Source organism: Cottoperca gobio, chromosome 11, assembly GCF_900634415.1.
Source record: "Cottoperca gobio chromosome 11, fCotGob3.1, whole genome shotgun sequence".
NCBI classification, from domain to species: Eukaryota; Metazoa; Chordata; class Actinopteri; order Perciformes; family Bovichtidae; genus Cottoperca; species Cottoperca gobio.
In genome coordinates, this window is record NC_041365.1 from 1,839,440 (window position 1) to 1,862,674 (window position 23,235).

The 23,235-nt window shown below is 43.6% G+C and overlaps 3 protein-coding genes across 5 annotated transcripts in view; 2 read left to right on the forward strand and 1 right to left on the reverse strand.

Annotated features, from left to right (window-relative positions):
- Positions 1–426: 426 nt before the first annotated feature.
- LOC115015951 (SOSS complex subunit C-like) lies at positions 427–1,717 on the forward strand. The gene has a single exon (XM_029443610.1). The coding sequence runs from the start codon at positions 608–610 to the stop codon at positions 917–919; it is 312 nt and encodes a 103-aa protein (XP_029299470.1). The 5' UTR covers positions 427–607; the 3' UTR covers positions 920–1,717.
- A 465-nt stretch (positions 1,718–2,182) lies between these two features.
- Positions 2,183–7,565, forward strand: yars1 (tyrosyl-tRNA synthetase 1). The gene is made up of 14 exons (XM_029443600.1): positions 2,183–2,325; positions 3,201–3,267; positions 3,354–3,500; positions 3,595–3,770; positions 3,898–4,027; positions 4,728–4,808; positions 5,113–5,205; positions 5,280–5,415; positions 5,526–5,611; positions 5,694–5,829; positions 5,956–6,083; positions 6,216–6,409; positions 6,671–6,812; positions 6,923–7,565. Exons 2-14 carry the CDS (start codon positions 3,211–3,213, stop codon positions 7,031–7,033), a joined length of 1,617 nt encoding a protein of 538 aa, XP_029299460.1. The 5' UTR covers positions 2,183–2,325; positions 3,201–3,210; the 3' UTR covers positions 7,034–7,565.
- Positions 7,566–7,627: 62 nt separating this feature from the next.
- The window catches only part of nhsl3 (NHS like 3), a 35,646-nt gene continuing 20,038 nt past the window's right edge, over positions 7,628–23,235 (reverse strand). For 2 of the 3 annotated variants that reach the window (XM_029443585.1, XM_029443586.1), the window contains exons 3-10: positions 15,118–15,276; positions 14,819–14,862; positions 14,535–14,673; positions 13,559–13,666; positions 13,312–13,466; positions 13,017–13,214; positions 9,478–12,916; positions 7,628–8,796 (exon numbers count right to left, since the gene is read on the reverse strand). In XM_029443585.1, coding sequence (XP_029299445.1) covers positions 8,756–8,796; positions 9,478–12,916; positions 13,017–13,214; positions 13,312–13,466; positions 13,559–13,666; positions 14,535–14,673; positions 14,819–14,862; positions 15,118–15,276 — 4,283 coding nt within the window. In that variant the 3' untranslated portion in view covers positions 7,628–8,755. Of the gene's footprint in view, positions 8,797–9,477; positions 12,917–13,016; positions 13,215–13,311; positions 13,467–13,558; positions 13,667–14,534; positions 14,674–14,818; positions 14,863–15,117; positions 15,277–18,631; positions 18,697–23,235 lie in introns of those variants that run through there. The other variant, XM_029443588.1, reaches the window with a different exon arrangement.

Genomic DNA, 23,235 nt, shown 5'->3' on the forward strand with positions numbered 1-23,235 from the left:
TCATAACATGTACATTGCATTTATAGACACATTCCATTAAAATAATTTCAGAAAAACATGTTTATTTTAGAAAATAAAATGCTTTTAATGATGACTAGTTTGCCCCATGATCATATTATCCTATCCATTGTGTGAGCTGTTTTGATTTTAGTTAAGTACAGCAATATTCTACCACATATTCTGTGCACCACCTATGAATGATGATTATTAATATAGATACACATACATGTAATGTATGTAATGGTGGTATAACATAACTGAGTTTTTATCAATTTAATTCAATGACTACACAAATAAAGAGTTTGTGTAAATAGTATATCAATATTTTATACAGTTTATGACAAATACAGTAAAAGCTTGTTAGAAACCATGCGCTTTTATTTTGAAGGACGAACACTCAAGCCGGAAGTGTTTACATTCTGTTAGCCTTTAGCAGCTAGCATAAAACACCAACTTCATAGCTATTTCTGGCTGCTTTTGCCCCATGTCTGTCATTAACAAAATAAACTACAGAAACGTCAGCGGGACAAGCACATAACGTACAAAACATTCTAAGTTTTCTGCTTCATGGACTTTTTGAAACCTTTATTTTCTCTGCTTAGCTGTCATGGCTGCTAACCCTCCAGCACAAGGGTTTCAGAACAAGACCCGGGTGGCCATCCTGGCGGAGCTGGACACGGAGAGGAGGCGGCTGATGCAGAGCCAGTCCATGAACAACCCCGGAGCCAACATCCCTCTGTCGTCCAGACCCAGCCTGAAGGAGGCGAGGGACAGCGCGGAGCAGCAGCACATCGCCGCCCAGCAGAAGGCCGCCCTGCAGCACGCTCACGTCCACTCGTCCGGCTTCTTCATCACCCAAGACTCCTCGTTTGGGAACCTCATCCTCCCGGTGCTCCCCCAACTGGAGCCCGACATTTGACTCTGAACCTCCGAACAAATACTCACCAATGCCCGGCCCGGGTGGACACTAACAACAACTCACATGAAATACATATATCCTATTTCTTTATATCTTTCCGTTCTTTGTCCTGTTATGGTAATTCATGCATCCAAACAACTTCACTGACAGAATAAAATATATTTAATCGATTTTTGCAGGGATGTATATATGCAATCTGGATCCCCTCAAAGCCCTGCAGCCCCCCCTGTAATTAATAAATACATGCTGCTGTAATTGTAAAGTCATTATGTTTTTCTTCACTAATGCTGACTTTTACCTGATGTCAGTCAAACAGGATGGCCACCAATGATACATGTAGAGCTATAACAGTGTAACATCATATTAATAACACGCTTATCAGTCAAAGTTAGGCTTTTATTTATGGGAGGTGATCATGGAGATATAAATGTGATATAGGGAGGGAAATCATTTGCTAGGTGAGAGTTGGAAAATTAAACATTTTAAGAAACAGTATGCCATTGCCGTGTTAAAAGCGTGAAAGGCATGGCTGGATTACTAACTAGACAAAGCAGGCAACTGCCATAATATCTCTCAAAGGCTCCAAAGCCCCAATTAAATAATAATTAATCATTTGATTCATTGCAAAACTTAAGAATTTGCAACGCTAAGGCTGAAGATAAGGTGGGTCCCGCATTATTACATACCCATCTTGCCTCGTCTAGAATGTAGTAGGTCAACATGTAGTTTCAAGACTTTAATCACTTTATATTGTGCTTATGTGGTGCATAAATTGCGATTAATCCAATTAAATAATTAAACTTTGTATTGTCTTGCATTTACTATATAGCCTTTAACAGGGCCTTGGAGGTGACAGTTTATATACACAATAGTGTACTGTGAGTTGATACTGCATGTGTTTTTAATGTGTTTTAAACTCCTTAAATATTATGTGTTTTAAATGTTTGCATGTATGTTATCTGAAATAATGTTTTAAATGTTTGAGTTTACCACGCTTGAAACACTATTGTTGCTTTCTTGACCCTTGGAAAAGAGATTTCTTCTAATCTCAAAGGGATTTACCTGGTGAAATAAAGGTGTAATAATAATAATAATAATAATAATAATAATAATAATAATAATAATAATAATAATAATAATAATATAATGCACAGAGTACCGTAGGTCTAAAGGGTGCCAAACTATAACTAGTTGCACAAAAGAATAATTGTTCTCCTTTTGCTCCTGCAAAATAATTCTGTTTTGCCTGCATCCTAATCATAGGCTCTGCAGTCTGCACTCGATTGCTCTCCCCTGGAGTCTAACGTGAGTCGATAGCAGAGTTGATGCCGGTGCTGATGCAACACACTGACAGGTCCACCCGACTTTACTCACACACGTCTCAGTGTAAGAAGGCAGGTTTTAAGGTGAGTCAGCAGGTTGTAAAATATTGTTTTATATTAAACTAATATTACTATTAGATAACCTGAAAATGTAGCTACTAAATTGGTTCTGGTTTTTACCCGAAACATCTCCGGAGCTATGAAACGTTAGCTTCACATGGTTGTATTGCTAGCTAGCCAGATAGCCCTTTCTGGCTTGTTCATTCATTATCAGCGTGACGTTAAAGGTGAGCTGGTCAGTAGGACAGCTAGTATATTATCTTAAAGTTGACTGAATGTCCTATAACTGACTTATGGAAGAAACTGGCGATTCAATAAAACATTGCTAACGTTAGCTAGTAGCTTCCTGCTTTGGGCTGTCTAAGTATTTACTTTAAGCTCCAAGTCAGTTTAATGTCTACGTTACTTTTCTGAGTGGCTAACTTACTCGGCTCTAAATGCCCAATACATTGTCCTAACTGTTATAATCGTATGGTAACTTGGTGTATAGGAAATAGGTTAAGCTGAATTTTATTTTTTCATAAAATGTCAAAATGGAGGATGATTCTGGCGAAGGCGCAGTTTTGGTCAAAAGAGATTTTTGGAACACGTGTTACACATGTTACAACCTCGTCACACAGTGTGTGTCTGAGGTCAACATGAAACTGAAAGTGATTGAATAGAGTTTCAACTCGTATGTGTGAATAACACTGTGAACCTTTGCACTACACTAGAATATATTCGCTTTCTTCTCAAACGTTGTACATATTTCTTCCATTTGAAATAGTACTATTTAAAAACATTTTTCTATTTATGTTTCTTGTCTATGCACCAAGACACCAAAGCAAATTCCTTAGCAATAATCCATATTCTGATTGATTTTATAACAATGCTTACATTCCCATCTTCCTTGTCGTAAGGCTCTGCGCCATGGCAGATCAGCAAAGTCCGGATGAGAAGTTGCACCTCATTACTAGGAACCTCCAGGTTGGACATGCACACAAACATACTCACAGTGACTAAAATCATCCAGTAGCTTGGTCTCATTAATCTCTTGCACGTGTGTATTGCAGGAGGTCCTTGGAGAGGAGAAGTTGAAGCAGGTTCTCCAGGAGAGAGAGCTGAAGGTGTACTGGGGAACAGCAACCACTGGCAAACCCCACATAGCTTACTTTGTCCCTATGTCCAAGATAGCAGACTTCCTCAAGGCCGGATGTGAGGTGAGCGGGTCTGATTTAATCTGCACGTCCTGCTAAATCAAAGCTCTGGTCACCAGTGGCTTCATGTTTTTGTTTCTTCTTATTTTCCCCTCAGGTCACTATTCTGTTTGCAGACTTGCATGCCTTCCTAGACAACATGAAGGCCCCCTGGGAGCTGCTGGAGCTCAGGGTTAAGTACTATGAACAGGTCATCAAGGCCATGTTGGAGAGCATCGGCGTGCCTCTGGATAAACTCAAGTTTGTCAAAGGAACCGACTTCCAGCTCAGCAGGTCAGTAGTGCGGACAGTACCGGAGACCGTCTTAATTTGCATTTATTTAACTTTATATTCTCAGAAACAGACGTTGTCGCTGCAGCTTTAAACTCATGTTCTAGGTCTGTATTTTCATGTTCGTCAGAGAGTACACTCTGGATATGTACCGTCTGTCCTCCATGGTGACGGAGCATGACGCTAAGAAGGCTGGAGCTGAGGTCGTCAAGCAGGTGGAGCATCCCCTGCTGAGTGGCCTGCTCTACCCTGGACTGCAGGTGATAACACTGTTACTAACTAAAGAGAGAAGTAACTGCTGGACTCATCGCACTGCTGCTATAGAGCGGTTTAATATTACTCTGGGTGTCTTTATAACCCTAATGATAAAATTAATTAGTTATTACTCTAAGTACTGCAAAATGTCCACATATGGTGATTATAAATACAAAACAAAGCTGTTTTTAACCCTCTGAACCCCAAGAAGTTTCACAGTGTTTCATGCTGCTGTCACATTTTACTCACAGTGGTCTCATTTTATTTTTTAAGTCCTGCACCTCTATGGAAACAGCAAAGTCATGGCTAGAAGTAACTAAAAAACAATATTGTGTGTAGTATAACAAAATTATAATGCCGAAAAGAAAAAAAGCAATTTGAATTTCTGATATAATTTACATGCCCACGAGTGTTCCCAATATTGGAAACTGTGTAAACAGCGGATATTTTTGGCACGTGACTGTTGGGCTCAGTCGGGTCATTGTGCTGAGGAGCACAGCATGTAATGTTTTTAACAGCATCGCGTTAATGCAAATGATTTGTTCTGGGTGGAATTTTAAATGAGAAATCTAGAATAAAGTGCTCGTCACACATGATTTGTTCAAAGACGGTCAGAAATGTAAAAATGTTTAACGTTTCTTGCTATGGTAATTGTGAAGATTTAAAAAAAATAAAAATAAAACATGCCTTTCCCTTTGCCTTCAGGCTCTGGATGAGGAGTACCTCAAGGTGGACGCTCAGTTTGGAGGAGTTGACCAGAGGAAGATTTTCACTCTGGCAGAGAAGGTACCATCTCCCTCCATCTTTGTATATTTAGTTCAACCCCTCTCTCTTCCAACATCACTGACCTCTTACGTAATCTCATTCATTTTCAACACACACCCCTCGGCTCTTGTGGAACTTGATTAATTTAGGAATAACTGTGATATTGTTGATAGCACATTGATTATTTTGGACTTATTTAAAATGTAAAATGACTCCAGGTGCATTAAGTTTCAGGTCTTGACATAAAAAAAACCCAGATAATTGTTTTCAGAATAAGACTTGTATAAAATATAAAATGTAACTGTAGCCTCTCCTCTGTCTCCAGTACTTGCCTTCTCTCGGCTATGCCAAGCGTTCCCATCTGATGAACCCGATGGTACCAGGACTGACGGGGGCGAAGATGAGCTCCTCAGAGGAAGTACGTCACAGTAAAAAAAAAAAAATGCTTTTAATGCTTGTGGTCAGTCATAACATTATCTCTTTCGGCTGCAGGAGTCAAAGATCGATCTGCTGGACTCTCCTGGAGATGTGAAGAAGAAGCTGAAGAAGGCTTTCTGTGAGCCAGGCAACATCGAGAACAATGGAGTCCTCTCCTTTGTCAAATACGTCGTCTTACCTCTACGTGGAGGTAAAGAAACTCCCCGTCGAATCCACCGTCTGTTGTCTCGGCTTCAGACTTTTCCTCCACTTGTATAAAGAATATATAATGAGTTGATAATTGTTATCATTGCGTTTCAGAGTTCTCCATCAAAAGAGACCCGAAGTGGGGTGGAGACAAAACCTACACTGTGTTCGAGGAGGTGGAGAAGGACTTTGCTGAGGAGGTAAAGTACATAAAGTATATCCCTGCTAAAATGCTTAATTTCCCTTTTGTGCTCTGATGTAACTATTTGCTCTCTCTGGTAGTTGGTCCATCCTGGAGACCTGAAGGCCTCAGTGGAAGTATCACTAAACCAACTACTGGAGCCGATCAGAAAGAAGTTTGAGTCGCCCGAGCTCCGCAAACTCACCAACACCGCCTACCCCGACCCCTCAAAGACGAGTCAGTATTTTACCCATCATCCCTCTCTCTCATTGTAATAAAGCGGTGTGACGAGTTCTGCACAAATTGGGACGTCAACTCGCTTCATGTGAAGACTTAACATCGTTTGTGTGTGTGTGTGATCAGAAGGAGCAGGAAAGGCTGCCAAAGCAGCAGGAGGAGGAGGCGGTGGTGGAGGAGGTGGAGGAGATGATGATGAGCTGGCCCCCTCCAGAGTGGACATCAGGGTGGGCAAGATCATCAGTGTGGAGAAGGTAGGACGGTGAGATCGTCACTCGATGCCTGAACAACTGATCGCTGTAGCGTTTCTTCAGATGACGCGTGTCCTCTGAGCCGCGCTCTCTGTGTTCACATGAGTTTCTTTTTGTTTTTTCTTCAACTTCCAGCATCCAGATGCTGATTCGCTGTACCTGGAGAAGATTGACGTGGGGGAGCCGGAGCCGAGGACGGTGGTCAGCGGGCTGGTGGCTTTTGTTTCGCAGGAGGATTTACAGGACAGACTAGTGTTGGTGCTGTGCAATCTGAAACCCCAGAAGATGCGAGGCATCGAGTCTCAAGCCATGCTGCTATGTGCCTCGATGTGAGTGTTGTACTCAGGATGTCTGGGAACAAATCAGCTTGTTTAAGAATTGTTATTTTTTCATAGATTTGCCTTTTTTGTGTTTACATTATTACAATCAGTTGATTTTTTTTAAATATAAAAACTCCGTCTTATACACACATTACTCTGCTTTCATGCAACACCGCCTTTTCTCAGCACCCCTACGCACTGAGTCGAGACTGAAGTATAATTTATCAAATTAAAAATCTCCTCTTCTCTCTCTGATTGGTTGATTTCTAGTGAAGGGGATCCCAGGAGGGTGGAGCCTCTGGATCCTCCGGAGGGGTCGTCGCCAGGAGAACGGGTCTTTGTCGAGGGATATGAGACGAGCAAACCAGACGACAGACTCAACCCAAAGAAGAAGGTGTGGGAGAAAGTACAGGTATGTTTCAGTTACTAATAAATTAATGTTTTTTCTTCACAATCCAATTAATTCAAATACGAACCAGTGTGTTGTCATTTCTTATTGTAACACTGTCCCGCCTCCTACAGGCCGACCTGAAGATATCAGGCGAGTGTGTGGCTCAGTGGAAAGACCAGCAGCTGATGACTGCACTCGGACAGATCACATGTAAGACACTGAAAGGAGGCAACATCAGCTAGATGACTTTCACCACTGAAGCTGCCGCATTACAAACGAGAACGCTTTCATCAACACATTGGCATTACACCAACGGTCAAACTTCATCTGGGTGTTTTCTTGGAGAATGATGGGACGTTGATGCCAAGTCTCAGATGCTTCAAAAATCAATTGCCTTGCTTTGACATTATCACAAAATGTAATTTTTAAAAGTGTACGACAGAATGTCCTATGATTCATTACCGTTTCTATCTTTCACCTGGTGTTGTATCGTGTTCCTACCACTCTTAAATATACAATACAGTTTCTGCAGAGACGTACTGCTACTCGGATAATGAAGGGTTACTTTATTGGATGTTGCAGATCAGATGTTTTAAAAGCACTTATTGTTTCAGTACTTTTCTGGGTTAAACTGTCAGGGCAGTGTTATAAGACATAGGCAGTTGCATTGTGGGTCGTGTACAGAAATCAATATCTGGACATTAACTGTCATGTAATCCAACGATGCATCATGAAAATAAACGCTGGCTGAATTCTGTGTTCTGCAGAAAATAACTGTGTGTGTGTGAGAGATACTGTATGTTTATGTATGTTCAAGAAAAGAAAGCTGGGAGCTGTATGTTTTAATACACTTAAATTTTATTTATAGAAGTAATAACTGTACATAATTCTTTATAATCATCAAGACGTTGATTTTTTTCAGTATAATTCACTCACCAATGATTTTGCTGGGAGAAAGCATTTTGTGCAAATAGTGATGAGCTGGATTTGTCCACCATAAAAAGCCTCGGGCCAAAGCTTTAGACACAGAACATGTAATAAAAACACCAAGTCTACTCCAGTGTATCAATCATCCGTAGCCCTAAGAGTGGTTTGTCAGATGAAATAGATTCTTAAATATTTAATATTTGGTAGGAAAAAGGTGACTGACAGTGCTACAAGTGGAAACAACCACACATAAATAAATAGGATGCTTGTGTTACTGTTGACCTAAAAGATTTCACAGAATGTGTTTAACTAAAACCCAAGAAGAGATTGTGCAGATTGTGTAGAAGCGTCTAAATTGACATTTTAGAAGCTGCTGTAATCAGATGCGTTTCTGTGTTAATGGTCTATAATCTGAAGCTTTACAAAAGTGCCTCTTTGCCTAATTGACAAAATAATACGCAGCATCCCTTTTTCTCAAATACTATTCCAAAAATATCTATCCACGATAAATGTGTGTGTGACGATTTGTTTTTACTTTCCAGTCTTGGTGATTAAAAATGTCCATTTGTCCTCCAGCGGATGCCGTCGTCAGCTTCTTCTGACAACTTCTTAATTATGTATTATATTACAACAGGCAAAAAAAGACGTAAGAGACAGTAAACCTCTGTACAGAAATGCTTTGCAAATCCTTTTCTCTGAGCTGCAGTGACCACTACCTAATTCTACCTCTGGGATGCGAGCTCACACAAGCCAAATATTTACAGTTCAGCCAATGTACACCATTTCACCCTGAGGGGCCTTAAGAAGAGATAAACTATAGCTTAGAAAAATACTCCAGAATAAAGCTTTCATATGAAATTGGGAGCGACACATTTGTTTTTGCATAAACATGTAGGAAGGCCATTACAGGCTAAGGCTTTTTAGACTTAACACACCCAACTCTGATAGTGGAGTTCCCCGTCTCTCAGTGATATCAGTCCTTGCTGTGAGTTTTCCTTTTACTTGCTTGTAGTTTTTTTTTGTTCCTCTGGCATCTTTCAAAACAGTGTTTCAATTGTGTCCGCTGTCACTCGTGTAGCTGAAGAGGGAAGGAAGGAGGAGGTTAGACATGAGGGCATCGACATAATACAGTTACAGGAACACACGTAAGGAGTGTTCTCTCCCAATCTAATTCAGTCACTGAGACATGATCACAAGCTTCAGGTTAAGGCTGATTGAAGCACATGCTTGCACATTTTAATGGGCAACAAAGCTGAAGGCAAAGCCAGCAGCATTTGCGTTGCGTTTGTGTGCAAGGGGAGCTTGTTTGCAGTATTCTCTTGTTATGCAGAGCAAAATATTATGCTCTTAGAGGCATTGTGAAACTGCTTAGCTGTTCAGGATCATGGTAATGCTAGAATTTGCATTCTGCGTTTTCATGACAAGAATAGCACGTAAGCTATTGATTGATGCTAGCACTGAATCAGCCTTAATGAGTTTACACTCAGCTGCAGTACGCTGAAGCACACTGATGAAGGCTGTCTGAAAAAAAGGATGTTCACTCAAATAAGTTATCTGTGACGCAATATTTGTTATATTGTTCATTAACAATACAAGGAAGGGATTCCAGTATGTTTTAGCGTCATTTTAAGAGTTTTAAGCATATTTTGATCATTATCGGGGTAATATCGTGAATCACAATTATTTTGGCCAAGATAATTGTGATATGCAATTTCCATATCGTCCCATGCCTCATTACAAACAATGTCGCTGCTCTTACTTGTAGTCTCCGGAGGTGATGTTCCACTGATATGTTGAGCTCCTCCTATCGCTCCGTTTCCTTCAACACTGACGTCCATCTTTGCTGAACAGGAGGGTGGATTATGTGAAGGACTGATGCTCCCGTGGGCTGGTTTCTTCGCTACTGGTGGAGGAACTTTGTCCAACTTCACCCCGCCATTGGTATAAGCGGTGGCCTTCAATTGGTCAGACACCTGCATGAGCTCGACCGCCAAGCTCTGCTTCAAAATCACCTGAGCTTCAGGGGTGGAGGCAGCTGGGGCCTCTATCACAACCTTTTTTGTGCTCCTCGAGAAGATAAAGCTGGCCGTAGAGGCTGGGGACTTGAGCATGTCGCATCCCTCGGCTAATTTCAGGGACAGAGGCCCTTGTTCCCCGAGAGAGCTGTAAGTGGATCTCACGCCCAGTCGGGATGGAAGACCGTCCCTTGAAGACATGGCTGCCGTTTTCATACGTATGGCTTCCTGTAAGCGCATGGAAGGGGTGTTCAGTGTCACAGAGGATGTCTTTACTGTCTGAGGAGGAGACTTTAGTGACAGAGACTTGCGGATGGGCTTCTGTGGAATGTTCTGAGCACCTGGGATTGAGACTGGGCAATTCTCCTGAACTGAAGCTCCCTGGTTTGTTGTTTTGTCCTCCGACGGAGCTTTCACCTGATCTTCCGTCATGTTGACTGATCTGAGACGAACCATCTGAAGCAGGGAGGGGGTCACTAGAGGTATGTTAGCGTCCTCTTTGGGAATGGGCGCACTTTTGTGGCGGGAGAGGAGATCCTTGCTCCTGGAGTTTTTGTTTGGTACACTGGGCTGCCTTCTGAAATTAATCCCATGGGTTAAACTCTCTGCTGTTAAAGGTGGTGCCACTGGGACAGTAACTGGAGGTTGGGTGCTGACGGGAGGCTCAGAAGAAGACAGATCTTTAATTTTCAGAGAGTCTCGCTTCAGGAAACTGCTGGGAGGAACCAAAGCAGAGACTGATACCGGGTGCTCTGCTATTGTAATGGGTGCAAAAGGGGCTGCCTCCACTGGTGGAGGAGGGTCTGAAACAGATGCAAAATTCTGCATTGGTTTGCAAGAAATCTCATCAGCGGTGTTAACTTTTGAAACTTGCACAATAACCTCTGGTTCTGTGTCAGTTACTGTTTGTGGAACAGCATTGGAAACATCTGGAATTTGTCCATCTACAGATGTTACAGCTTTACTTGAGTCCTCACTTTTCTCTCCAACTTCTTCTGTGGGTCTATTTGGGACATCCAGCTCTGTGATACAACTGTCCATCACATTTGGCACACTGTCTGTCACAAAGGGTGGAGGAGGTGGAGGAAAGTCAACCTCATCTCCTCCATCAAAGACCGAATCCCCTTCCATAGGAGGCGGAGGAGGTGGCCAGAAAGACTCTACAACGTGGATCTCCTCCTGCACCCTCTGTAACTCATCTGGTGGCGTAGACACTGATGAAGGAGGCGTCTTTCTTGAGGGAGGAGGTGTAGGGTGGTATGCCGGGGGAGGGGTAGGTGGTGGTGAGGCCTTACTAATTTTGGGGACCTCTACGGAAAGCGGCTGCATGGATGCAACCTCACTTTGGTCCATCTCATTATCGCTCTTATCAACTACAATTATAACCCCATGCTGTGACGAGGTTGTGTGGTTCTCAATTGGTAAATGAACTTCTGTAGTACTGCTGCTCACTTTCTGTTGCTGTCTATCCACTGACACCACTTCCTCTCTGTGCTGTACTGTCACGGGTTTCTTCAAGACAGGAGGAGGATCTTTCTTTGGACTTTCGCGGTCTTTTACCACAGAGCTACTACTCTGCTCTTGTTTCTGAACGTCTGCACTTGCTTCCATCCTCTCTTGTTCGTTACTTGGACATTCCCTATTCTCCATCTCCTTGTCAACACCTTCAGGACTTGTTTCTAACAAAGTCTCCGGCTTTACTTTGCTTTCTATGACAGATTTGTCTATAGTTGATTGTTCAATTAAAACGTGGATCTCGTTGATGGTTTCAGTCTGGGTTCCTGCTTGTTTAACTGTGCTGTTTTGTATCTGCGCTGGGTTCTGGGTTACTGTGCTGGGGCACGGCCCACACAGGAGCTGAAAGGTGCGTCTGTTGTGAACCCATGTCTCCGGAGGAGGAGGACATGGCGCTTTGACTTTGGGGGGTGGCGGGATGTTCAACAGCTCTCTGACTTCAACTGCCAAAGTCGAAGAAATGTTATTCAGATTGAGTTCTTTTGCTGCAACAGGTAGAGATCCCTGTGGAGGAAGGCTGGGGCTACATCGGGAAACATCTGTATTGACAAGCTCAGATGTACCTGACGATAGAGAGGTAAGTGAGGAGGAAGGAGAGGCTGCTGAGGATGAGGCCCGAGACACTGATCGCTCAGGTTTGACAGGTTTCTTTTTCTGTTTGTCAGGGGAGGTTGGGGAGATCCCTTTTTGGGACAGTGTTGGAGTGCCACTCTGACTGGAGTAGCCACTGGAAGGAGACATGGTCCGTTCAAATTTTCCCCCTTCTGAGGGAGTTTTCTGTGGGGAGTAGCTGCTGGATTCTGGCTCTGTTGCTCCTCCTGCCTCAGTGGAAGAGGCCTCTGTGGGGCTGGTGGAAGCATCTAGACAGCTGGACCTAGTAGAGCTTGATACAGGGAGCTTACAGGCAATAACTGATTTTATCTCATCCTTTGCTACAATATTTTCTTTGGCATTTGCACCATCTCCAGACACGGAGTCATTGAGCTCCACCAGAACCCTGGAGTTGCTCCTTATCTTATTACTATGCAGAGAGTTTGTTCTCCGTGGAGGTGGCGGGGGTTGCTTGGTCTTCATAACCGACAGATTGCGAGTGAATTTCTGACTGGTCTTTGCATCATCCCCAGCAATCACTGACCCTGAAACATCAGACTCAGACCCTTGACCTGTAACAATAATTTCTCTTTTACTTCTGGAGCTGCTAATCATGCTTACTGAGCTACGGAGACTGACAAGGTCTTGGTCCCCATTAGACTGCTCTGTCTGGCTTTCCCGGCCATTCAGACCCGCTCTCAGTGAGTTACCACTACGCGGGCTACCCTTAGAGGATACGGGCGAGGAGTTTGAACATATAGTCTTTGATGACTGTGATTCGCTCCAGTAGGACCCCGAAGCTGATGTGGACATCAGTGTGGAGTCGTTTTGAAAACTGTCAGTTTGGGAACCATCACCATCTGATCTTCTGGACATCGAAGGGCTGATGGACAAGTCCCCGGACGCCAGGCTGCTTTTGCTTACGGTGCGGACACTAATGCCATGGTGTACACTGCTGCCACGCGTCCGGCTGCTGCTGCAGTCGATCTCTATGACTTCAATAGAGGATGGCAAGATCGCATTGGGGATGATCGTTGACAAGTAGGTGGCCTGAGGAGATATGGACATCACTGGGCCCTAGATAACAAAAACACAGAAATATGAATTTGTTACAAATAGTCAACACAGAATCAAGTCAAATACATTAATATCCTTAACTAACTGATTTCATTCTTACGTGAGGTTCCTGGAGGAAGCTTAACATTGTTGAAGGACAGAAGGAGGAGGAAGTGGTCAGGCCAGGTACTGCAAGGGACTTGGGTCTCAGGTTTGAGGTGGGGCAGAGATAGGAGCCAAAGCCCTGGTGGTTGATGGGCTGCTCATCTTGGTACATTGCCTGGAGGTGCTTCCTCAGCAGCTGTTCATCTCTGGATGCCTGTTGTTGAGTGGAGAGAGGAGCATTCTTAAGTGATAAAATAAACCCAACACAAAACTTGTAATGCACGTTAAAATGATTGTTAAAAACAGTTTACCTCCAGCTCTGAAAGATGAACCCTGGCTCCCTCCTTATTCGCTACTGGAGTCCCTCCATCAACCGTAGGAATGATAACGACACCTGATTGGCTGTTACTGAGCTTTCCGTCGTGATTATGGGTAGAAGCAAGCTGCTGGAAGCTTCTGTGCAATGCTGGTAAAAAGGTATATCACTGTCAATAACAAGTTTACCACAAAGGATACATGACGTCTACTGGTTTAGCAAAGACGATGGTGTGGACATACCGAGCTCTTTCTGGACCTGGTTGGGTATGCCCATGATGGTGGTCCTCCTGTTCCTCTTCCTGCTCTTATCTAATCGTTTCACTGGATTCAGAGGCTTGAATGTTGAACCTGAGGGACGGATGTAACACTGTCTTATTACTCTAATTAAATGTAAGGGTTATTTTTGCAATGAAAAAGCTGTATTCGGCACAGGAGAAGAAATTGTGGAGATTATGGAATCATTAATAATAAACTTTATTTATATAGCACTTTTCTTAACAATGTTACAAAGTGGGTTACACTTTAAGAAAAGAAAACCAAGCAAGGCAGATGAAATGATAATAAGGCCAAAAGACATGAGAACAAGTGGAAGTAAAGACAATACAATTAATAAGATCAGATAAATAGGAATAAAAACAGTATATATATAACTGAGACGAGATTTAAAAGAAGCTGGAGAGTTTGGGAGTAACCAGCAAGGCTCCATCTGCAATGCACTTTAATGCATTTCAACTCAGTCAAGTATTTTAGGGAACTGGATTTTAAGAAGGATGATTGAAATATGGACCAGAATACCAATCACACTTTTTTTATGCACACACAGAACGGCATACTGTTCCTACTGAGATATGCAGAGGCAGCCGCAGTGCTGTCTTCAGATACTTATAACTTTTGAGTATTATCCACATACTTGTGTGTGTGTGTGAAGTCTCTTTTGCTTTCATTTCCCACCATAACTGCAGAGGCACCAAGCAGCTGGGAATGAGACGTGCATGCTAAATAAGCTTGCGTGCATGCTTTTGATTTGTCATAAAGCAGTAAACCCAGGAACAAAGCTCAAACTGCTTTCACAAGCAGAAGCACTGTGATTAGCTCTTACTTCACTAAGATAAACCAGATATGGATGCTTCCGTTTGAAGTCTCTCCCTCTCTCACACACACACACACACACACACACACACACACACACACACACACACACACAGCTGTGGCTTACCTTGGCGGGTGAGCACAGGCCGCGTCGACACAGCAGAGGTTACTGTGGTATCAGTACTCCCGGCGCTGGATCTCGACTCCGGAGAGCCACCTCTGTCCTTGGAGCTGATATCCCGCTCCTTACGCAGAGTGTCTGTGGACTGCAGGTGACACACACACACACACACACACACACACACACACACACACACACACACACACACACAGCAGTTGTTAGTTAGGTGGCATTGTTTGTGTGTAGGAAGTGAAGGAAAAATGACACACAAATCTTTTCGAGACACTTACAGCAACGCTCTCATCGTCGAGTAAGTTGACTCCATTCGTGTGTTCTGTGTGAAGCAAAAAGACGAGGATCAAACACAGAAGATGGATGAACTCCAACCATAATCATGTATATACAGTATCTATAATCAGAGATGTAGTCATAGATGAAAAGGTGGGTAAACTTAAAGCTCCGGCTGGTGACCTTCATACAGAAAAGTGCAACTGGCAAACCAAAAGAACTAAACTGTACATTTTAAAGTATAAAATATAAATATCTGACTCTACAGTATGAACTAATATGTGTTGGTGCTGCGTCTCACCTTCCTGCTGTAGTATCTTGAGCCCTTCCTGGGCCTCAGTGTGCAGGTCCTCCAGGTACTGTGGCCTGCTGCCCTCAATGAACACATTTTCCTGGTAGTGCTGGGAGGTCCTGTAGTGGACGGTCAACCTCTTCTGCTCTTCATTCCCTTTCGGGCCAGCTGTGAGGATGGCGGGAAAAGAGAGAAGAGGACAAATGTAATTGGGCTGTTGCTGTTGTTTTCTAGAGCATGTGCTTCAAGGAGGATTAGAGTCATTTCACTGTAAAAAGGCTGGGATGGGTACCAGGTTAACACTGATCTTAAATGTCATTCGACAGCATCTTATTGCACTTCTTCCTAATTACTGTGTGTCTGTCACTTTGGACCAAAAACAGCACACTCCAAGCCGTTTAAACCACCTTTCCGCAGGTACTTCCTCTTAGGAGACAAACATCTACACACAGACTCCACAGGTGTCCCTTTGCCAAAACATTGATCAGCTTTACTATCTTCTGCACCGACACTTGTGTGTGTTTATTTGTACACCTTTGACACAGCGCACTCTTCAAAATCTCCTCAGCCGAGCGGTCTGTGCGGGGCATTCGTCCAAACCTGACCATGCTGTCACAGTAAACTATTGACTGGTTAATCTCCTACAATATCTCTCTTCCTCACTAGTCTAAAGAAGATTAGATTATCTGGATTGTCGGCATTTATAGATACCACTGGATCCCCTACCGGGGATCTCCTGCATGGGAACTGGGCCAGGCTTTGCCTTCAGGATGGCTTCACTCGATGTCAAAGGATGGCCAAAACAGAAAAGTTGTAGAAGTACTACTAGCAGTCAATATAGGCAAAGCTAGCAGGGTCAGTTATACTTAAATACAGTGTGCAACAGCTGGTTAGCTTTATATTCTATTGCCTTGAGTATGTGCTCACAAACAATAACATTTGGTTATTTACGCGGTGGAAACACTCTCATCTTAAATACTGTTGTATTATTGGCTAACAAAGTCGTTTTTAATGTGACCACCAAAGACAGTTTGACTTTTGTTGTCCACCAATCAGAAGGTCGGTGGTTCGATCCCGGCCCCCGTGGTCAGTACACCCCAAATTGCTTCTGATTGCGGCTCCTGATGAGCAGCTGGCAGCCTTTGACACCAGTGTGTGAATGAGTGAATGCTGACTTGTGTTGTAAAAGCGCTTTTAGTGGTCGCAAGGACTAGAAAAGCGCTATGTAAATGCAGTCCATTTACCATTTACCATGTTATCGTAGACAGCATCTAACTATTTAATATTAATGGAAGTTATCTCCGTTCATTCAATCGACTTTAAACTTGCCGGGTGTATAGCTCAGGACCCAAGGAAGTGCATTGTGGGAGCAGCAACACCAGAGGCCAAGAAATCTGCCTGTTTCTGAACGGGCACTGCACTAGTTATTGCAAATAGGTATTGGAAGATAAATTACTAATAGAGGGAAAATGTGTAAATTAAAGGCAGTTTTATACAAATGGAATAATATTTGTATTCTTTGTGTTTGTGTTTCACTTTTGGCTGTGCAGGCTATGTAAGTTGTATATTGTCAGTTATTAGCTAATCAAAGGTCAATGCATGGTGTCCGCTTTCCCTCCTTTTGTCACTCAACACTGTGGCTCTCAGTCTCACCTGGTAAGGGAACACTGTGCGAGTGTGAATGTACATACTGTACGTGTGTGTATGTGTGTGTATGTGTGTGTGTGTGTGTGTGTGTCTGTGTGTGAGGTATCAGACACTCCTACCCCTATCCTCCCGCATTCACACAGGTGAGGCCGCCCAGACACAATGCCCTCTCCTGTGTGTGGCTGTGGGAAATCTCAGGTCATTGTGAACCTGGGACTGTCTGATGCAATCCAAGGAACAGAGACAAAGTTCATTACAGACGGGCACCACGGAGTGCATTCTACTCTCATGGTTTCTCCTACCACAGCTATGCAGATGACACTCAACTGATTCTGTCTTTTCCCAGATCTGAAACAAAGGTGGAGGCACGGATCTCGGCTTGTCTGGCTGATATCTCTCGGTGGATGGCCGCACATCACTTGAAACTCAACCTTGACAAGACCGCGCTCCTTTTCCTTCCAGGTAAGGGCTCTCCCATCCAAGACCTTACCATTAACATCGGCACCTCTGTTGTTTCCCCGACTCTGACTGCAAGGAATCTGGGTGTGACGCTGGACAACCAACTGTCCTTTGGTCCCAACATCGCTGCAACAACCGGCTCCTGCAGATGCACTCTGTACAACATCAGGAGGATACGTCCCCTACTGACTCAGAAGGCGACGCAGGTTCTTGTTCAGGCTCTTGTCATCTCACGCCTTGACTACTGCAACTCCATCCTCGCTGGACTGCCTGCACGTGCCATTCGACCTCTACAGCTGGTCCAGAATGCAGCAGCCCGACTGGTCTTCAATCTACCCAAGTTCTCCCACACTACACCGCTTCTCCGCTCACTTCACTGGCTACCAGTGGCAGCTCGAATCTGCTTCAAGACTCTGGTGCTGGTCCACCGTGCTGTGAATGGATCAGTCCCTTCCTACATCCAGGCCATGGTCGAACCATACACCCCAGTGCGTTCACTTCGCTCTGCGTCGACCAATCGGCTCGCCACTCCCTCACTACGAGTGGGACCCAGATTCCCCTCAAACAAAACCCAACTGTTTGCTATCCTGGCTCCAAAATGGTGGAACGACCTCCCCATTTATGTGAGGACAGCAGACAGTCTTCACACCTTCTGCAGACTGAACACTCACCTTCTTCAACTGCACCTCGGCCAATGAAGAAAACTAAATAACTGTTCTTTGTATGTTGCACTTGTATTGGTTTGGCTTATTTATAATTTGTATTCTATTGTTTCTGTATGTTGCACTTCAAACTGGCTATTTGAAGACATTGTTCACTTATACGATTGTACCTATTTGAAGCTATTGTACTTACAAGATTCTTGCTGTTCGGAGTTGTATCTCCAGGATTGTTTGCACTTTTTGTACGTCGCTTTGGACAAAAGCGTCAGCTAAATGAACTGTAATGTAAAGTAATTAAAAAGGTTGTGCTCTTACTGCTAGTTGTGATTCACTGGAAAAGCAGCACTTCATGAGCTCCCGCCGGACCACTACGGGAGGTTTAAGGCTTTTGGTGGATTCAGACAATCGGCAGAAAAGTCAGTTAAGCTCTTTATCTCTTTAGAGAGGACCCCCATATTGCCTTCAACAATAATTCTTGTCTGTGTGTCTGTATGTGAGACAGAGAGACAATAAGCAGCGCACAAAATCAGCAATTATCAAGTCTTTACACTAAAGCCAACAACATTTGACTAATCCATCACTTCATAACTACACCCGTACTTTTTTAAAAGTATATTAATATTGGAAAAAGATCAGCTCAACTCCAGAAACCTCCATCAAAGCAAAGCATTACTGTCGTATGAACCAGCGTTCAATTCTGTCAGCAGTTTGAAGTCAAAGCTCCTCCAAGTTCCTCCACGTGAGTCGGCACTCACCCTTCTTCTTGAAGACTGACAGCAGAGAGTGGAGGCTCTTCCTCAAGTAGACCACCATGCCTACACCAGCGCCATAGCAGATACAGAATCTAAATATTGTGGTGAAGCAAAGATAAAGTCCCACGTGTCCTCCGTCTGTCAGTGTTGAAAACAATAAAGAAGATCCAAAAGCTGAGGATGTAAAAAATGATGAGAATCCTGACAGCCTGTCTGTCTGTGAGTGACCGTGGACGGCTTGATGTCGGATGGGGAACTCTCTCCTCCTCCTGCAGAGTGTGTGAGTGACTCGAGAAGGACGAGCACACAATAAGATCTGCCAAGCAGCCCGTCCCAGCTGCCTTATCCCCGAGTCTGATACCCCTCCTCCCTCCTCCTTCTGCTCTCTCTCTATTTTGCTCCGTCGCTCACACTGGCTCTCTCCATTGCAATTCCTTCTCTATTGTCAAATGAAGACACCCCCCCCCAGCAGCAAAACGGCTGTCAAAGTGTGGCTTTCATGAGGCATCCACCCCCACTTTACTCAATGGAGACACGTGTGACTGTGTGTGTGCGCACAATGCACGCATGTGGATGCCAAGAGCCTGGAGAGATAAAACTTTCTGAGAAAGAAGTGACAATTTAAGAAAAATCTGACGAAATCATCCCTTTTAAATGACGCTTCAGATTTACCTTCAGACCCCCCCTGAGGGAGTCCGACCCACAGGTTGGGAACCACTTTTTAATGAGTGAGTTTGTACGGTTTCTTTATCTTATACAACAAGGTATTATACATGCTTGTTGAAGAGATTGTATAAAAAAGAAGAAGAAATTAGTATATTTTGTTGTGAAATACCAACTTTATAATTACTAAAATAACTTAAATGGAAAATATTCCTAATTCAGAATGCAGAGATGTAACCTTTCCTCATAGCTAGATCCTCAAAACAATAAATACAAATAATATTGTGGTAAATAAATCAGGAATGAAGTGCATTCTCCAGCTCCGGCCATAAAGAAATGTATTTTTATTGGCACGTGTGCAGCACTGCAGGCTTACCTCCTTGTGCTTTTTGTTATCAATTCTAATAGTGGCTATAAAAACAGCTAAGCCTACAATATAATCATGGTGATTTATTGTATGGTTATGTAGTTATATTTGTCAGTGTCCTTTCCCTAATGAAAGCCTTCAGCTCCATGCATCTGTCTGACGCTCTGTCTCATTATCTGAGAGCTACAGGGGCTCCATTTGACAGCAGAGGTTGTGTCCTCACGCTGAAAAGCTAAACAACTATTTCAATGCACTGAAATGTCCTACCCTCTTCACTGCATCACTTTCGCCACTGCCCCCCCCCCCCCCCCCTTCTGTCGCTACCAATGTCCCCTCTTTGACATCTTTCTTACCCTCTGCCTTTCTCTTCCTGTCTGACACTTTGCCTTATAGCCACAGAGTTCTAGTTGGAGTTATAAATAACTGAAACAGCCTCGGATCATCATCGCCGCTCTCATGACACTGTGTGTGTGTGTGTGTGTGTGTGTGTGTGTGTGTGTGTGTGTGTGTGTGTGTGTGTGTGTGCGGATGGGTTTCTATGCGCCTACTGATATTTCCTGACAGACTGCAGCGGTATGAAATACAACACTGCTATGAAAAAAAAAAGAAAAGGCTGATTCTGTGCCAAACAAACAACCGGTGCTGTGTTCCAGGGTTACTTCCCCACTGAAGAAGCAGCACTTGCCCTCTGAATGGATGTTTATTCCCAATAAAGTGGCACGGCAGGGGGCTACAGCTGGCCCGTACACCCGGACCAGCTGGAGGGTAGTAACACAATTACTCACATGCGCACACCCACCATCCCTCCTCACACTGCACCAACACAGAACTCCTGGCGCGGGCGGGGATATTTCTTCTCCAATGAAGACATCTCCACCCCAGAGTTCAGGGTCAGCCTGCCCGAGCCGGGGCGCAGCCTGGCAGTGACTCAGGCCTTCAGGAGAGCAGCTTTAGACATGGGAGTCATGCCAGAGGATTAACTCCTCCAGGGGCCCCTCATATTTATTTCCCCTCCATCAGCACTTCTCATACTCATTAGCTCCTAATCCATATTAATTAGTGCCAGGACAGTTTACCAGTATGGGACATGTGGGAACTTATGTGCATAAGAAAACCTGCTTTTGCTTTGCAGTGATGCGGCCCTGAAGTTCCAAACACTCCCTTTTTTCTTCAAAAATAAATCCCTTCCACACCCAGTCCCTTTTATAGCAGACCTTTTACTAAGTGCCAATTTTGGGGGTCTCTGGCCCAAGCCTGTGTACCCCCCTGTTGTTAACTAAGACCCCTCATATCAATATTCATTAGAAGGCCTAAAGAGACACCATCTGGTGTTGGGGCAGAGGGGAGGGGGGCTTCAAAATGCCTTTGATTCAGCGCACGAAACACACAATTCCACTACATAAGCAAAATAAAACAGAGGAACGTACCGTATGCTCACTTCATGCTGTGTTTGGATCCACGAGCTTCTCTCTTCATGACACGATAAAATACATTTAAAAAGTGCCCCTTTAAACCCAAACTAATGAGATTCATTTGCATTTAGCTCTTCAAGACAAAGTCACCCACCATACCTAATGCTGCTTATGACGTAACCAAACGTTTTACAAACTAAACAGACCATAATCAAACACCACTAACATGTCAGTTTTACCAGAGCAGACACTCTGCAGATAAGCTGCTCTACACCAACACTGCCATTTCTTGTTCACACACACACACACACACACACACACACACACACACACACACACACACACACACACACACACACACACACACACACACACACACACACACATATGACTTCTTGCTCCACTAGAGAGTGCTGTATCAACTCTGTCTGGACTGCAAATATGAGACTGCAAAAACAACAGGTCATTCGATGAGAGCTGCAGATAAACAGAGCCAGTTTGGACAGCTAAATGTAAAATATGAGTCCCAGTGGACTGACCAAGCCCAGAGTCTGACGCTAACACACACAATTATCGGAAAATGTAATACCGTGACCACATGATGAGTATTAGCTCATCTCATGTCCTCAGCTCAACCTCTCATTGGCTGCACAGGGCAGGAAGGATGTAAACAGAGACGTCTGCGAATAAAAAGAGAAAAGCTGTTCTGCCTTTGTTAGAAACCAGGTGAGCATTCTGGGTCATGAGAAGCAGCAGGGTGTCCACTTCATGCCCGACTGCACTTGGAAACAGCCACTGTGTGTGTGTGTGTGTGTGTGTGTGTGTGTGGTTGAGTGCGTACATGCTGGGTTCATTACAAAAAATGTGGGTGCGGGGGTGGACAGAGCGGAGACTGAACAACATCGGTAAAAATGAAAATAGAAGGAGCAGTGTTTTACACCAGGTGCCGGGCGCACCTGCAGAGCCTGGACGGCTTCACACAAGGTCACAGCTGTTGAATACACAAGACGCTTGTTCAAGACAGAAGCTTGAGACTTTCTCTTCCTGTCGGTTTCTTGTTTCTGGGAGATTTACTGTAACAATGCTAAAAACATATCTGCTGACATTCTTTGCTATGAGCACAATGTGTTCAACAAAATCTGAAACTGGGCGTTTATTTAGTATACACATATTCATTAGTTAATTAGTTTTTGATACTGTTCCAATCTCAAAATACAATAATAAATAATAAAAAAAACTGTACATATTCTATGTCATGTTTTATATCTGTGAATGTACATGAATGTTATTTTATAATTATTTTATATAAATGGAAATGAGCACTGTCAAACCAATAAATATATTTTTTAAATAAGAGCAGTTTTAAAAAGGCAAAATAAATATCTAAAACAGCTAGGGCACTCAATGCGGATGAAAACACACTTACTGCGCTCTAATGAGTATTTAAAACAGCCGGACGGTGTGTGTGGGATTGTTCAAGTTAAATCACAGAAGCCATGTTAATGCTAATGATGGAAAATACCAACAGTGTGACCCATTGATTGACCCATTGTCTTTTACTTTAACATGTGTTTACACTCCACAGCATCTCTAGTGGATGTACAGTGGAGTCCTATATAGTGGTGTTTTTGTCTGCTGACCACAATGTCTTCCTCTCCCAGTTGCTCTTTCCATCCCTTTAGATAGAGGTAATGAAACTGCCAGAGTGCAGGAAGCGAGGGTTAAAATGTGACCAGCAATAAACCTCGCTCCAACACACACACACACACACACACACACACACACACACACACACACACACACACACACACACACACACACACACACACACACACACACACACAGGTGTCATTATTCAGCTCGTTGCCGCACCCCTGATTTGTATTCTATGGCTGCTGTGGTGGACTTGAGTTATGAGCTGCCCTTCAATGACTGGTGTAGTATTAACCAGAGAGAGAGAGAGACATGCACATATCTAGTGGAATATTTCTTGTTTCATGTATCCTGTATCTTGTTGTGATAATATCTGACACGTCTGTTCAGGAGGCGTGCACAGAATGAAATATGTCCTGCGAGATCAGACTGTATCTGTCTGATGAGAGATAATAGTCGTTGAGGGGGCATAAAAACAAAACATACAGAATGTAAAACGGGGTGATGACAGC